The sequence below is a fragment of the Astatotilapia calliptera genome, chromosome 14 (assembly GCF_964374335.1).
Source record: "Astatotilapia calliptera chromosome 14, fAstCal68.1, whole genome shotgun sequence".
Classification (NCBI taxonomy): Eukaryota; Metazoa; Chordata; class Actinopteri; order Cichliformes; family Cichlidae; genus Astatotilapia; species Astatotilapia calliptera.
The window spans coordinates 8191822-8208645 of NC_137435.1; the positions used below are offsets into that span (position 1 = coordinate 8191822).

At 40.1% G+C, this 16824-nt stretch overlaps 2 protein-coding genes across 4 annotated transcripts in view; one reads left to right on the top strand and one right to left on the bottom strand.

Annotated features, from left to right (window-relative positions):
• The window catches only part of foxo1a (forkhead box O1 a), a 25000-nt gene extending 17213 nt beyond the window's left edge, over positions 1-7787 (bottom strand). The window contains exon 1 of the mRNA XM_026193523.2: positions 7164-7787. Within this exon, the coding sequence (XP_026049308.1) occupies positions 7164-7787 (624 nt within the window). The remainder of the gene's footprint in view (positions 1-7163) is intronic.
• On the top strand, positions 7670-15940 carry slc25a15a (solute carrier family 25 member 15a). Of its 3 annotated transcripts, XM_026192473.2 has the most exons (9): positions 7670-7796; positions 9841-9917; positions 10024-10150; positions 10333-10408; positions 12283-12541; positions 14389-14529; positions 14622-14797; positions 14884-15042; positions 15764-15940. In XM_026192473.2, exons 4-9 carry the CDS (start codon positions 10354-10356, stop codon positions 15883-15885), a joined length of 912 nt encoding a protein of 303 aa, XP_026048258.1. In that variant the 5' UTR covers positions 7670-7796; positions 9841-9917; positions 10024-10150; positions 10333-10353; the 3' UTR covers positions 15886-15940. The 3 variants fall into 3 exon arrangements, with proteins under 3 accessions (XP_026048258.1, XP_026048256.1, XP_026048257.1); XM_026192472.2 differs by lacking the exons at positions 7670-7796; positions 9841-9917; positions 10024-10150 and adding an exon at positions 11343-11429 and having other exon boundaries at positions 10158-10408; XM_026192471.2 differs by lacking the exons at positions 7670-7796; positions 9841-9917; positions 10024-10150 and having other exon boundaries at positions 10157-10408.
• Positions 15941-16824: the final 884 nt, after the last annotated feature.

Sequence of the window (16824 nt, forward strand, 5' to 3'; positions counted from 1 at the left end):
ATCTTGCCAACCCAAACACTTAAAAATGTTGCTTTTTTTCTGCTTTACAGAGAGCAGCAAACTGTAAAGGCTGTTGGACTGAGACAGACAGACGTGAATGCAGAGAGAAGCTCCACGTAGGATCAATTGTTGATACTCATGTGAGGTTAAAAGGATGTGATGCGATAGAAACAGAATTACTTAACTCCTAAATAAAAACACACGTGCTCCACGTGCAGATTTAAACATCCAAAAATCATTTGACAGCAACGTTGCACCACATTGCTTGTTATTTCAGTCTGGTGACCCCTTAATATCACAAAGTGTTTCTTACTAACAATAAAAGACAAAAGAGGGTAATGCTAATGTCGGGTCTCAGAAGAAAACAAATATGGAGCAGGACAGAAGGAAAACATGGCATTGTGAAACAATGTGTGGAACTACTAGTTTCACACTGTTGCTCAATCAAGTTTGAGAGGATGAGCACAGTTACATCACATCATGTGTATCACGCTGCTATACTACGCACAGCCAAAACCACCTCAAGTGGATCTACTTACGTCAACCGAAAAGGACAAACATTTACTGCCTCTTTGAAATGTGATAAATGTCATTCTTTTTCAGGATTAGATATTCTAAACAGCCTTCGGTTTCACCAGTGTCACCTTTGAATCTTGGAGGACAATTTGAATTGACAAAATGGGCAATTAAAGGATCAAATGACTGATATGTTAACTGATAACAGGTATAATTACTGCTGTCCTAGGCAGAGACGGTTAAAGACTAACAGGTAGCAATCATCAATACTCACAGCTACTTTCTAACACCTCTGGTGCGCCAGCTATGGTGATTCACAACTTCAAAGCACTAAGCGATACAAAAAGTGAAGGGGAGAGGCGGTCGTAAGTGGATACTGGATTAAAATCAGCTGGGGAGAAAAGGAAAGGCAGAGTATCACGCCACAATAAAAAAAGATATAAAAGCCTGCGCTGGAATGTTCCCTGTGTCAGCCTGTCTGTCTGCCATCATGTCTGCGCATCTGCCAGCAGCAGGGCTTTAATTATGAGGCCCAGGTTATGTGCGCACACACAGTAGACTAACGTCCCACATATCTCTAACACAGTGCCTCACAGTTCCGCTGACTAACCAGTGGCACCAGACTTTGGCCTGCGGCTCCCTGATTCCAGTAAATGTCTTGTTATGCAACTCCTAACAAGTATCACCCAGACTGAACTTAGAGCATTCTGGGTCCTCTGCTGTGTTTTCTCTCCCTTTTCTTAATTTTCCCCTAAAGACAGTAAGCAGTTAGCTCCTTGGGGGTTTGCCATGGCAGGGCTCGGGTAGTGGGGTGGGAGATGGAAGTTAGTAACCCTTCAAAACACCAAGTGTGGCCCGCTTTGTGCTGAGGCAGAAAACCAGGAATGGAGAGGCAGGCGGCGCAGTCAGGAAATGGGGAGGAGGGTGAGGAGAGCTCCTTCAGCTCTATGCCTGAGAAACACAGCTGCCCCTCATGTCTTGGGGCAATGCCAAGGTTGGACTCCCTGATTGCCTCAGGGGGGTGAGAAGTGTGTGTGTGTGTGTGCATGTGTGTTTGTTTCCAACCAGCAAACACAGGAGGACTGCTGTTTTATCCAGCTATCTGTCCTACTAATACACATTCAGACCCAGAGAAACAAACCGCCTGTGAATGGTGATAAAGCACCACCAGCTTTCTGCTCACTCAGCTAGAATACCTAAATTCTCAGCTTCTCCCTTTCTTTGAGCCACACTGCTGGTAAATCCATTTTAGATAGCAAGCAGCAATCTGATTCACCTCTGCATCATCTGCAAAAGTTAAGACCATTAAATAAGGGTGCAATGTGACTCTAAATCCTATTACTGATCAATTAAACTTAAAGGCGTTGTATACTGCAAACCAAAAGACATTTCTCAGACCAGTAATCCGTTTCTTTTAAGAAACCAGCTTTGGGTTAAACCATTTCTAGCAATGAGCTGGAGCTCATATTATACTGGAATAAAACACACTCACACACACTAGCAATTTGAGTGCAGAGCAGTTTTTACTACAGTCATATCATGACTGCTGAAACACAAGATAATATCAGATTTCATTCATATCGTTATATCTCATATATTCTACATCACACTGTAGTTCAAGCTCAAGTAATTTTAACTGAAAGGCTCCATAATATACTTGATCTGTTCAGGTGCTTTCAACAGCATTATGTTTCATTTACGTATTCTACTTATGAGATTAAACTAATAATTTAAAGATTAGCCAATACAAGTTTGCAAAGGTATCAGATAATAACTAGAAGTAGAGCTTTCCAAGAGAATTCTTGAATCCTTTGCCGTTGTTTATGTCAACAATTTAAAAGTAGTATAGAGAACCAGGTGTCACTGTTAATGATTCCACGTGTTCCAGAGAGTTTATGGAGGGTTTCTTTTTTGTCTTGATATTTTTGAGGTTCATTTTGTGACAGAATAAGTTTCTCTGATCATAAAAGCAAAAGTGACAATGTTTATTTTGTCAAACTGGGCTATTTGAAGTTTCACAATCTACATTATTCTTTACTCTAAACAGGTACATGGGATCCATGACCCTTGATTACTTAACTACTACACAACCTATGTGGTGCTAACCTTGCTTACTGTAAGACTAAGACGGTAAGAGGGATTGGAGTCAACAGGTGCATTTACATGGTAATGACCCTCGTGTCGCTCGCTGTACAATCTGCTCGGACCTACGTGTTTGTCTGCTTCGGCACAGTTTGCTTTGAGACCCGTGGGAGTGTTTACCAGCGTAGGCTGAGGAATTTCAGGTCAAGAGAGCATCGAGCACAGAGAACACCCATGGCCAAACTGATCTGGTAACTGACATCAAAGTGTACCTGAGCCATCCAGCTCCATCAGTGAAAAGCAAATATTTATCCTGTAGTGACGTACTTATAGTAGAGAAATACACAAAAGAACAGACTTTTGGCATATATGCAAGTGTCTGCATACATAATGTTTATAATATTGCCCACCTAATGCATGCATATGTTTGTGTGCATGCAGCAATATGAAATCCTGATTGTTATGCTTATAGTGACTTAAGGAGCATGATTTTTTTAAGTTAGGCAGTCTGTTGGAGAACTGGACATATTAGGAAAAAAAATAAGCAGTTCTGCAGAGAGGTTTGGTGATGCATCATTTGTGCCATCTGTTCGTCTTCCTGTTGGATGGCATCCTGTGCCAGGGCCAATGTCCAGTCCACTCTGAGAGCTTCTCCAAGCTGGTCCCACCTGGCACAACTGTCCTCAAAATTCACACTGTCACAGACGGCCTGAGAAGTGTGGAGGCTGTCATGACTCAGTTCAGACACGACCAACTGTGTAGGATCAGCAGCGCTGAGAATCAAGCTCAGCGTCAAACAATTAAGAGTAGATAGCTCTAATCATAGAGACGTGCTTCAACCAGTTCACTTTAGGGGAGCCACGTTACCTGAAAGATCAGCAACATTGAGGAATAATCTTTAACAGGTTCTGAGACATTGATCCAAAGGTAAATTACAACTAATATTTTAAGGCGTTGAGCAGTCAACGCTTCCTAGAAACAAAGAACTCGGGTTTTGCTTTTGTTGTTGAGATCTATCTACGTCAGAGGCCATGAAAAAGCTTAGTTCACGACTTAGTCAACCAGTGTTTAAACCCACAAGCCGCAGAATATGTTCTTATTCTGAGTGTTTTAATATTATCATGAAACCTCAAAGGATAAAAATCAAAAGTTATTTGGCAGCGCTGTAGTCATCAGACTGACCGGTTGATCGATATGCTCTCATCCAATATAGCCTCTCATTGTTTCGACAATTGCTGGTGTCATTCTCCAAGGATACAAGTGCTACATCAATAGCCATTCAGGATTAATCTAGTCTTTTTGGTAGGGGGAGGAACAGGAACAGACTACCTGAGAGAAACAGAATGGTCTGAACACACCTAACTCTAACTTAATCGAGATGGCCACGTCTACTTTACAAATGTTAACAAATGTAACTCAGCACCAAATTATGGCCACGTTTTGTTCAAATGAATGGCCACAAGTTGTGTGGAGACTTTGCAAATAGCTTGCATCTCGCAGCTCAACGACTAATGAGGCATATTACCCAAAGCAGTATCTTAAAAGCTCTGCCTCAAGATTTTATGCAAACTTTCGTGCTTAACACTTAAGTGTTAACATATGAGAACATCAGTGTTTGGTCTCTCGTGTAGTCAGAAAAGAAAAAATGCAATTTAGCACCACTGACACGAGGCCGATTAGAGCTATTCCCTAATAGCTTTTGTGCTGATATAGCTCTATTGTCAAAACTCGTAATTATAGACAGGTGCGCTGGTTGACTCAAGCTTTTTATGGTTATTTATTATTCGTTAAAACCAATGGGCAGATTTGTTTTGCCCTGTGATGAATCAGTTGTTTAAAGACTAGGCACAGTTTCAGCTGCAAAGTTGTTCTCTGATTAACTACAGTCCAATATTTAGCTTGAGCGCTTTTGTTTGTATGTCTACAGTCCTTCTGGAATGACATCTGCCACACAATTTACATATTTTCATACTTCCAACAGGTCATTTCACCCATTGGCAGATAATACATAGCAGGACTGAAGATCACAAAGCCTGGTCTCAGAAAAAAGACATTTTGCACATTTTAAAAGGAAACAGTGACAATAAATACCGATTAAGTGGATTAAAAGATGATTCTATGTAAAAATAAAATTAAAAAAATAAACAAAAACCCCCCCAAAACGCATGACTCTCAAACGCTATATTTAAACATCATCGTCTTTGGCACAGATACTTTCTCTCTATCCCACCTCATGAGTGTGGTTGCTTTGGAGAGACAATGTGTGATGGCCCCCCTGTGTGGAAGTGAGAGGAGAGCTTTATGAATAACTCCCCTCGCAGCCATGAATGGCACTTTGCTTTCCCACAGTATTACTCAGTTTACACCCCCACCATGGCAGGATAAGCCGTGAGCCCAAGCGGTGGCTGAGCCGCCAGTCACACGCAAAAATGTCACACGCTAAATGGAAGCAATAAAAGTGAGAACGTTGATTTTTTTTGGTTTAGTTTTATTAATGAAGTCACAAGGACGTATTAAGACTGTGTCACTGCAACTCTGCTGCAGTCAGTCACTTGTCATATCCAGTCTCTGCTACGCAACTTCTTAAAGACATTACAATACAGTGCTTTGCTCTAAGAAAAAGGGTGTGTTTTATGGTCACTGGAGTACTAGTACTAATGATGACGCACACATAACCAAGTAAATGGTTATGTGTGCGTTTATTGATAATTTGCAACCTGAGACTTAACATGACTAACACCATGTGGGTGTTTCTGCTTCGAGGTTTCAGCTTACCACACACTGCCTACAGATTCTTGACTTGATTATTTCTTTTAATTTCCATAAAAATGCAGCATTTGGATTTTTGTTTTACAAACAAACTACAGAGTATTAAGGATGACTAGCATCCCTTGCTCATTGGGAAAACATGCTTAAAAGCATGGTAAATACGGAGGAAATCAACAAGCAACCTCTTTCACAAACACACCGACACATTGCACTCAAAAGTTTCATTTGTTGTCTCACCGATAAAAAAACACACATTTTATGTTAAAAGCACCTTGCCTACAAATCACAACAAAGCCAGAGAGCAGCACAAAGCTGGAACCTTTTAGAGTATGAAGGCATACAAAAAGAAGTGAAGGGGAAAAATGGCTTCTGGGACAATATCACCACCCTAGCAACACATCTGTCCAGTGCCTGCTTTGTTTACTGGGGGATATTTCACTACACTGGAGGGGTTTTTCCACTCTCATTTAATTTGTCTTCACAGGACTACACTTGACAGCCTAACATGAGTTTGTGTCCTTTCTGCAAACACTAAAGTCAGATTAATGGATGAATACGCGGAAGGCAGTTTATTGTGGTAGTTTTTGGCAAAAGTATGCAGGTCGCGTGTGAATGATTAATTAGGGAAAAATATCTGTCTACAAGTCCGATTCAGTGCAAACCAAAGGAAAAAAAAGAAATTCTCTTTAGCCTTTGTGACTGATCTGAATGTGTCATCTCTCAGCACATGACTCAAACATGGGATCCTGCTGACACGGGAACACAAAAAAACAAAAGCATTAAATTTCATCGGCAGCCCAGACAGCCTACAACACTACAACAGAGGCCACTGTGTGGCTACAGGCGCAATATGATTTCCTGCTGTGAGAGTAGACTGTCATTAATTTATTGTCAGACACCAATGAAACTATGTGTCTCCAAAGAGAGGTTTACGCCCTTCACTAGTGTTCAGTGGGAGGGCCTGTCACACCACATCAGAAATTTTAAGTCCCCTCTTGCGTAATGTTTGGGACAGTTCCTAGGACACATGAATGCTGGTATCTCCTTACAACACAGATGTATAAATAAAGCTTCATTCAGTGCTCACACACTCTGTTATGGAAAACTGTGATTTAGCCTTAAAAAAAAAAAGAAAACTGAAAGAGTAGATCTTTCTAAATGATTTTAAGTCACAACTCAAAACATTTTCTGAGGGAAGCATTAATTTGGGGACAAGAAACATTCAGTTTAGTTAGGATATTCATATAAATCATCAAGTCAGATTACTGCCTAAAGTTATGGTGACATAAACGGTCGTTAAGTGGATGGATAACAATGGAAGAGGACATGTGAGCATGAATGGGACTAACACATAGCAGCTACGCAACTCTTTGTGCACGCTTTTTGTCAATCCCGGGGAAAAGTATGCATAGGGAGTAAATCATGTATTAGCATAAGTCTCTGCAGATGATGATAACTCTCGAAATGATGATGGATGATAAAAATAAACAACCCTGACCAAATGCATTATACAGTCACAATAAACCGACTATTGAACACCACAGACAAGCCAGAAATCCCTGGAGGGGTATTACAGTGATACCACAGGAGATAAAAACATAGCATAAAGCACAATGAAGCCCCTGTGAACCCACTGTTAAGTACCCACAGACACACCAAAACTCCCCACTGAATAACATTTTTTCCTTTTATACAAGAAGTACCACAAGCAAGTGCTTTATCAGACACACCCGCACGCACGCACACGCACACACACACACACACACACAGTTAAGAATAAGAAAACAAGTAGTTACCTTCCATCCTGCAGAGCTGTTGCTGTCTCCTTTGTCCTTGAAATAAGGCACACTCTTCACCATCCAGTCATAAATCTGAGAGAGAGTTAGTCGGTTCTCGGGAGAACTTTCGATAGCTTTGGTTATGAGGTCTGCATATGACATATTCCCCCATGCGTTTCGCCGGGAGGAGCTGCTCTTCCTCTGGGCAGCGGCAGCAGCGGCGGCCGCGGCCGCTGAGGACGACGAGCCGACCGGGGTGGAGAGCAGAGGCACCTGCTGCTGCTGCTGATGCGGGAGTTGCGGGTTCGGGTGCTGCTGCTGCGGATGCTGCTGATGTTGCTGCTGCTGCTGTGGAGCTTGCTGGTGGACGCAGTTCTCCTGACACTGGAAATCAGTGCACAGGATGATGGGTTTCTGCTCTGTGAAGTCCTCGGTCTCCTCCAGCAAGCTCAGGTTGTTGATGAACTCTGTGTTGTTGGCGGGTTCCTGCTTGACAGATGGGACTGGTGAAGAGGTGTTGGAGTCGCCCGGGTTGATAAACTCCGGCCGGGGCAATGGCCAAGTGCACGACCGGGGCCGCGACAGCGGTTCAAAATCCGGGTCGATTTCCACCAGGTGTGGCTGCTGAGGCGCTTCCGCCATGGTCGAAAGGTGAGTGAGAAAAGTGTTACAATGTCATGTAATTGTGACGAACCTGTCGCTCCTCAAAAGCAGCAACTTCGCCTCGGAGACGTGAGCGAACGCAAGATAAAACTGACCGGGAAAAGAGAGCTCCGCTTGGGCGCAGGAAACAACACTGAAAGTTACATCCCAAGTCGATAAAAAATTAAAAATAAATGTAAAAAAAATCAGCTGATTAAAAGAATGATTCTAAAACGTCTTTCAAGTAAAGTCGAGTACGTGGTCACAGTGTGTTGACCCGCTGGTTTGTTTTTGTCCAGTCCTATAGACGTTCCGTCTGCTCCTCGTACAGCCTGTTGACTCTGTTGTACATACAGCTTGTGAGGACTTACTGGAAGTATCATTTGTCAGCTGACACCGCCCACATTTGACTGACAGCCGAAAAGCACCAATAAACTGCATCGAAAGACTAAACGAAAAAAGTAAACCTGTGGAGAGCAAATGTGGAAGATTTTTTTTAAAAATTTTAACGTAATTTCTACAGAAGAATTATATCCATTGCTTTCCCCTAAATATCCTGTATTTAGGTCAAAACTTAGCAACTCTAAATCATTCATTATTTACGATTAAATAAGAGCAATGGTAACTAAATATTCTGTTAGTATTGAAAGCAGACTACAGACTCTGTAAGAGTAATTGTAGCGTGTGTAGTAACATACAGCCAGAGTCTACACTGGCGCACCATCAGAGCGTCTTTATAACCTGGGGTCATTTTTGGTTCACACTAAAACTGGACGATGCCAATTTTTAAGCACTGAACTGGAAATATCGCGCTCTGCGGGCTGTGTGGCTGCCTGTTGCTCGGGAAACGTGATTAGAGAAATGAATGGATTCCGCCGAGCATCCGCAAGTTTTAGATCCAAAAGTCACACAGTGAGTCAGGAAGCAGACCTCAAAAATCCACGAGGACGGTCACATTAGTTGAACATTACTGAGAATCCGTGGGTAGATTTTACATGTGCTGTGTGTGCAAGCTGTGATAACAAGGAGCAGGGGAATTACTTACCTGATGCATATTCGTATTTTCGCACATATCGCAGCTACTTTTACTTTAAATTCAATATGTGCATATGTTTATTGTACTAGCATATAAATAGTATATAAATGGCTGCACTGATGGCTAAAACAGGGCTATTTTTAATGCTTGTCGGCTGCAGGCGGTACTTTTGTTTGCTCAAGCTCGTCCTAAACTTTACTATTAACCAAAAAAAGATTCCATAATTAATTTGATACTTATGCCTCCCTGGATGACCTGGTAATAAGCTAGATTTGTCACAGAATCTGCGCTGTGTACACATTTTATAGTTTTAATTATCATTTCATGAGCAAAAATGCTAATAAAAGTAAGGTCTTTATAAAATGTTCTCAAATGGTAAAAAGGAAAATACAAACTTGGGGGTTAAAAAAATGAAGTAAATGGACTCGTTCCTTTCATGATCTGTGGCTCTACCACTTTGAGACTGTTTGCTGGAGCAGAAGCTGTCTGGTGTCTTAAGCCAACTGTGGAGTAGGGGGACACCTTGTGGTCTTCATCGGGTATTACAGTCAGACGGGGCATTACTGGCATAAATTCGGAAGTACAAGATGAGTAAATTCGGGGGAGATAATTCCGTCAACATTGCGCAATTATTCGAGTACGTGAGTGGAATGAATACACGATGGGTTTACGTTATCACATAAAGTACTCCACTGTACTAGAATCTTGGGATGTCTTCCTCTTAATATCACGACAAAACTTGTAATAGACACGCCGGTCCGCATATTCATACCTCTGTTAAATCTATCGAGACATCATTCACAGATGATGTTACGATGCAGAAAGCTATTTCATTCTAATCAGCGAAATGTCACAAGACTGAGTTAAAAAAAATAGAGCCTGTTGCCAAATATGACTTTAACTCGGTGTAGTGTATCATATATCTAATCTATATCTCATATAATTAAACTATTATCCAATTACTTAATTTTAAGAATGAAACCGTGTGTTTAACTGAGTGTGTCTTTTTCTCTGTAGCGTGAACTCCTTGAGCGTTTTGCGCTCGGTAGGACGGGACAAATACCCGCCAATGAAATGAACTTATCGACAAAACGGTAATACTTTATGTTGTTGCATCAACTAACACTGAGCTCCCACGGACAACAGCGCGGATGAATAATATTACGTCTGAGTTATGTCCTGTGTTTCTTGAATGTGCAGCTACCTCCTTTCTGCGAAGTCAGATCATGTGGGAACTTGTGTCGTAAGGTGGAGTGAAAGTACAGCGACGCGTTAAATGCTCCCACTGTTCTTTGCGAAGGATTAACCTACGCTAAAGAGATTACAGGTAAGCACCACGGGCTCCTTCTAGGTGCTTCATTTTACTGACTTCCTCTGTTAAAACAACTTATTTCTCATCTAAGGCTCGTTTTTAATCTCTTTTGCGAATAATGTCATGTTTTGTGATTGCGTGTGGAAAAAAAGATTAGGGAAAGGTGAAATGAATGAAAACCATGTGGATATTTTCAGGCTCGTGTCCTTAAAGTCACGATGGCTCCACATCCTGTAATTCAGGCGATCATCGACTTCTCAGCTGGAGCTGCAGGTGAGTTTAACGTAAAGACACGGCCGTATTTCACGCCACTCGCATCAGATTGAAGATAATCACTTGGACCAGCTTTGTGTTGCTTTAAAAGTGACCCAAACCCTGGCAGCAAAAGGATCACAGCATAACACCTACCTGATCCCATTAGTGTGGGGGTGAACGGTTTAGTCCAAGCTGTCATTCAATTATTAACGAAAAGAAGTGAGGAAGGTTAATTTTGCAAAATTCAAAAATTGGGATATGCTCAAAGATTGGAAGCATCTATTTCAGTATTGATCGTCTTTAACACCATTTGCTGTATATGTCCAGTTATTTATCTAAAGTTTAGTCAGAGGTCAGAGGGTTTATATGCTGTACTCATCATTGACATGAATGCCATGGATATTTTCAGCTTTTAATGATTTATTTGAGCTGGGGTTTTTTCTGGGGTGAAATAACTGCACAACATATGTATTTAATGATTTTTTAATAAAGCAGTAATTATATGGATAGGCTTGGGTTTATTTTGGAGTTTCTCTTATCTGCACAGGTTCAAAAGTATACATAGAGAGTGATATGCTAAATCACCCACTAAAATCTGACTTGTTGAAGGTTGTACAATGTCTTTTAACCTGACAAGGACATGGCCTATTAACTTTTCATTAGTGATCATGACTGACTACAACTGGTTGTTTCTCTTTGCCAGCATAAAAAAGGATTTCGTTGACAGCACCCATTAGATTCAGTAATCTGTAACTGATTGGTGCAGATGTCATGTGTGCTTCAGCATCTAACTAGTGATCATAAAGGGAGTAACATTTTTTTAAGTGGCAGATAACTTCAAATGCAACGTTTCAATCGGCCTAACAAATATCAGCAAACACACAAACTGTTTGTGAGCAGTCTGTCACACAGTGTGTCTGCAAGCTAAAGGTACAGCTGCTGTATTTCCCAGGGAGAATGAGAGATAACTTCACTCGGAGATGGAGAAAGATGTAAGAAAGAAAAGAAGGGAGAGGAAGAAGACAGGTTATATTTAAAGGTAAGGACTGCTCAGTGGCCTTTGATAAACTGGAAATTTAAAGCTTAGATGTAATGTTCTTAATTTTAAATCAGATAATGGATCTGTATATGATTTGAAGTTATATATTTTAAAAAAAAACACTGCTAAGTGTGTACTTTTTACTTCGTGTTATTCAAAGGTTGCATGAAAGTACAACACAGTTTCATGCAGGATAAACCAGTTTGCTTTGCCATACTGTGAATTTACAGTAAAGCACTGTGTTGGACTGGTGCACAGCGGCTGTGGTGTTTATGGTCAGTGTTAGGTTACATCAAGGTTAGGCGAGGTCAATTCACTGAGTTATACATACTGCATACTGTCAGTATAGGGAATGGAAATAATCCGAGATAGCTAAATCCACAAAGAGCAATAAACCAGGTGAACTCTACAAATTGTGCCAACAAAAGTGCTCAAATATTCAGCCAGAACTGCCAGAAGTTTGCTGATGGCTACCAAAAGGTGTAACTGGTTGAGATGTAACTTGCACTGTTTGCTTACCAAATACTAATGGGGGTATGTGTATAGATTTTGACCTTGTATATGTTTTTTGACACTGTGTGTATTAGAGAAACATGAAAATAAATTCAAACCTGTGCACCCAATTTTTGTTTTTTTAAAGTCTTTAATGATGTATGTTGTACAATTCTTCCACCCTGAAAAAGGAACAGTTAAAAAATAATTAAAACCTCAAAAATACAGTTTCTTAAGATCAAATATTATACACACACACATATGTATCTTAATACATCTACATATATTTTTATAGTCTGATTTCCAATACTTTTTAATCTCTGAGTTCTTCTCAGTTATTCACGTCTTGATGCCCACTCAGGTGGCACAGCCTGCGTGCTGAGCGGTCAGCCATTTGACACAGCAAAGGTGAAGATGCAGACGTTTCCCACAATGTACCGCGGCTTCATCCACTGCTTCATCTCAACATTCCGGCAGGTGGGACTCCGTGGTCTTTACAAAGGCACAACGCCTGCCCTGATAGCCAACATCGCTGAGAACGCGGTGCTCTTCTTGAGTTATGGGCTCTGCCAGGATGCCGTCCGCTTTATGTCAAGGATGGACAAAGGCGCTGATCTCAGGTTGGAAGAAGATATTTCTGACTATTTATTTACATAATAACCTGCATAATATGTAACAGACTTCAGTGAGGAGCAGCTGGGTATAGCACAATTTGATGTTAAATGTTCATGTGAACCAGGACTCTCAGTTTTCAGTGTCTTGAGACATTTTCGGGGGTTCAATCCTCCACATTTTCTTTCCGCTCTGTGATTTGCTGCCTCCTCTTTTCACTCCCTGTGCAGAAAAGCATTTCATCATGTACTGAGATGCAACATCATAATCATAAGTGGGTGTGCTCACACAGTTTAAAACTTTAGATTAAGTGTCTTTCTTGGCAATTGAGAATGAAATAATAAAGTGAATAATAATTAAGTAAATTCCCCACAATAATAATTATCTATTGCAGCCAGAAATAGAAACTAAATGAAGAGAAATGGTTTTCAGTGACGCTCTTTAGAGACAAATGTTAAAATTGATGGAGCATTTTTAAAGGATTTAAGTTGTTTGGGATATTCACTTTGATTTTAATGAAAAAGCTTTTTTTTTGTCATTCAATGAACTATAATGAAAATACTGCCATTAATATTACACATTGAACCCACTGAAATCATGCTCAGCCAAACGGGCTTTAAACTAATTGCAATTTTAAAATAACTTTCCTTAACCAGCTTTGTATTTTGAGCTGTCTGATCACTTTAAGAAATACCTTTTTCTACAGTTGTGCCACATTGCATTTATCACAACCTAAATCTTTATTTTATGTCACAGTAAACAGTGATTAGCATAAGAAAAAACTAGAAATGATGAGAATATTTCTTTGATGTAACTGCAAGGAAAACTTTTTCCTCATTTGAGCCTTTTTTTTTTTTTTTTTGCAAAAAAGGCCCAAATGAGTGTAGCTACTAATTTTCAGATGGTCACTCTCTTCCTAAGCTGTTCATCTAATTTTGATAATGGAATTTGGAATTGTATCAAGTATGAAATACAGCTTACATTATCTTTATTTGACCTTTCAGCCTCTTGCCTGAACTTGGATTTGAGCTTCCTAAAGCAGGAAATCTGTAATGCTGTAAAAGTATATGTTTTAGTAAGGCATATTTAAATGCGTATAACCTTTGCATTTCCTCTAATAGCTCTTTGGGAATCGCCTTCGCTGCACAAAAACATTGTTTTTGGTTGTCAAACTCTGTTATCTTTGTGATTTTTCATAAATTCAACTAAAGAAGCTGAAACAGATTGTGTTTTTGTAACAGGCTGCTTCTCTGCCTAAAGACACAGTTTAGAATTGGTTCTTTGCTAAGAATGTCTGCTATATGTGTAGACACAACACTGGTTCATCTCTTGAGTTAAGTACCTTTTTATCTTTGAATGATTCATAGCTCAGTGTTAAGGAAATAAAAAAAACATTCCTGTGAAACTGATCAGGTACAAGAATCTTGGAAAACTATTGCTCAACATGACTTTAAAATTTACAAAAAAAGCCTGGCACCTTGGAAGCAAAATATATGAAATGAAATGAGTGTGACTCAAACCTTTTGCATAGTAGAGTCAGAAGCAGACTCATCACATTAAAAATCCATAAGGTTTAGCGCATTTATCTCCGTACCAAATGAGTGATATAATCACAACACTGGAAAACCGTCTTGGGAACAGTCATTAAATCGATATCCATTAAGAGCTCTTGATCGTCGGACACATGCCAGTTATTTGTGTATCAGCGGTCAGAGCAAACCTTAGCACTGGCTGCATGAGGCAGAAATAAAACAGTCTCTTTTTTGTAGTTCTAAAAATTGAAGATGGGGATGTACATTAAAACCCTTTCCTCTTCATACTCTTATCTTTTGTTGTACTTGTCATTGCTCGTCAGTGATCTTCAGAAGGCATCTGCAGGGTCTTTAGCTTCCATCTTCTCCTCCATGGCAATATGCCCCACGGAGCTGGTGAAATGTCGCTTGCAGGCCATGCATGAAATGGAAGCATCTGGCAAGGTGGCAAGAGGACAGAAAAGGTAAGTGGAATTAAAAACCTGACATTGTTACGACAAGAAAAGTTTTAGTTGACCAAAGCTGTGCTAGACTTTGTTTTCTGGGATGTCTTCAGCACAGTGTGGACTGTGGTTAAGACCGTGTTGAAGACAGATGGCCCGTTAGGATTCTACCAAGGACTGATGTCCACCTTCATGAGGGAACTTCCTGGTTACTTCTGCTTCTTTGGAGCCTATGAGTGGTGTCGGTCCACATTTGCGCGACACATGGGCACAAGCAAAGATGGTATAGGTATGGTTATATCATCTTCTTGTTGTATTTATGGTATTTTTGGAGTTTGTAGTATGTTTGACTCAAAATAGTTTCTGCCTTTGCAGGTATTCTTCCGCTGATGTTCAGTGGGGGATTTGCAGGAGGATGTCTTTGGTTGGTGGTCTATCCAATAGATTGTATAAAGTCCAGGATCCAGGTGTACTCCTTAGCAGGGAGGCAAGAGGGCTTCATCAAGACCTTCATGGGTGTTATACGCACTGAGGGTAAGGTTTGAACATGTATGCACAGATGAATATGAGTGGGTTTTCTGATTCTCTGTGTGATGATTGTAGTCTTGGGAACACATACTTTTGCAGGATGCACCCCAAATGCCATTTTGAATATATTGGCATGTGTTATATTTCTTTATGTCTGTGAACGTAAGTTAAAAAATATGATAGTGTCAGCAGTGTAAGCAGCAGTAGGTCACAAAACTTTACAAGTGTGTAGCTGTGATCCGATTGAAGGCCACAATTGAAGATGGGGATGGTTCTGACCCACAACATGTAACTAATCTTTAAAGAATGTGGGGTGTGGACTTTAAACTGGGACTTTAACCCTTGCTTTTGGCACCCTTTACTACTGGCTTATAGGTTAGGACACACATGTGTTCAAAGTAGGCCCTTATCTTGATGCCAGGCTGTAATATTCAGAATCAGAAAACAATATCTAAGCAGACAAACCTCCCCACTTCATAGGAGGTGGGTAACAGTAAAAACTGAAAACAATTATTGTGAGAGACAATGTTTTATAACCTTATGTAACATATCAGAGATAAATGCACTATAAAACACTGTTCTGTGACATTGCAGCTTTAATAACTGTTATCTGTGTGATAAGGGTATATTGACAGACTGTCATTTTGAAATATTGCTAATTGGTCCATGCTCTTTTTTTTAATCTGTAGAGAACAGTCTGTGCAGCTTTTCCTCTTTGTCCCGACAGGGTTCACTGCTCTGTACTCTGGCTTAACTCCTACAATGGTGCGCACCTTCCCCGCCAACGGAGCCCTCTTCCTGGCTTATGAGTTTAGTCGCAAGTTAATGATGGATGCCGCTGGTGCCTGATGCAATGGATCTTTCCAACCAAAGCAAATATTTTAATAAAAAAAAAAAACCTTTATTTTTGCCAACTCTTTTTTATTTTTAGTGTGTGTGACCCAGTGGTATGAAACACTGTAATATATAAATATAATAAAAACAGAATCATATGTGAGTTATTTGGACTAAGATCTCAAGGAAAAAAGAGGCAGTACAAACACTGCACTTGAAAATGACCTTGTTCTTTTGTCAAGTCAAAAAAGAAATTACAGTTGTATTTTTGGCCCATTCACTTTAATAAAATTGGAGCATGTGTCATAAGATAGTGCAAATGCATTTAAATTACAATTTTATAAAAATGTAATGTAAAAAAAGTGAAAAACTTCAGGATCTCCACGGCCAAAAAAAACCCCCAAACCAAAAAACCCACTCTTCCTAGAAAAAAAAACAGAACATAAAGTTATACATGTGAAAACAAAAAACAGGAGAAACATTGAAAAATAAACACATCAGAAACTCCTGTGAATCTTTTCATGAAGGGTCCAAAAAGTCAGTAGACCCAACACTGCCAGACTAATGACTTTCCGTGTAAGGTTCAGTATAATCTATATTCCATGAAATAGAATTTTAAACCTCATAAATAATCCTTAATTTTGTAAAAACTTGGGGAATCCATGGGAAAAATGCGAGGAAAACTACGTATCATCTTCTTTGAACATCACCTCTCATGTTTCATGACTTGGATACAACAATTATTTATTCATGTGACGGACTCAGGTGACAGACTGCTGAACTTAAATGTACGAAAGCACAAGAGCAGGACTGAGATAGCTTTTCAATACAAGAGCCACAAAGATCCTGGTTAAACAAAAATGGTTCATGTTACATCTTAGCAACCTAAAGGTGACTTACAGGGCAAGCGTGCCTCACTGTTGTAGAAAGCAACCGGTGTTAAGGGAAAAAGAC

What these genes read in the sequence shown, in the direction of transcription:
- slc25a15a (XM_026192473.2), top strand. Translation starts at nt 10,354, where the DNA reads ATGGCTCCACATCCTGTAATTCAGGCGATCATCGACTTCTCAGCTGGA. An exon ending in CACAAGCAAAGATGGTATAG is followed by an intron (nt 14,798 to 14,883) that starts GTATGGTTATAT and finishes CTGCCTTTGCAG; the next exon opens with GTATTCTTCCGCTGATGTTC. An exon ending in GGGTGTTATACGCACTGAGG is followed by an intron (nt 15,043 to 15,763) that starts GTAAGGTTTGAA and finishes TTGTCCCGACAG; the next exon opens with GGTTCACTGCTCTGTACTCT.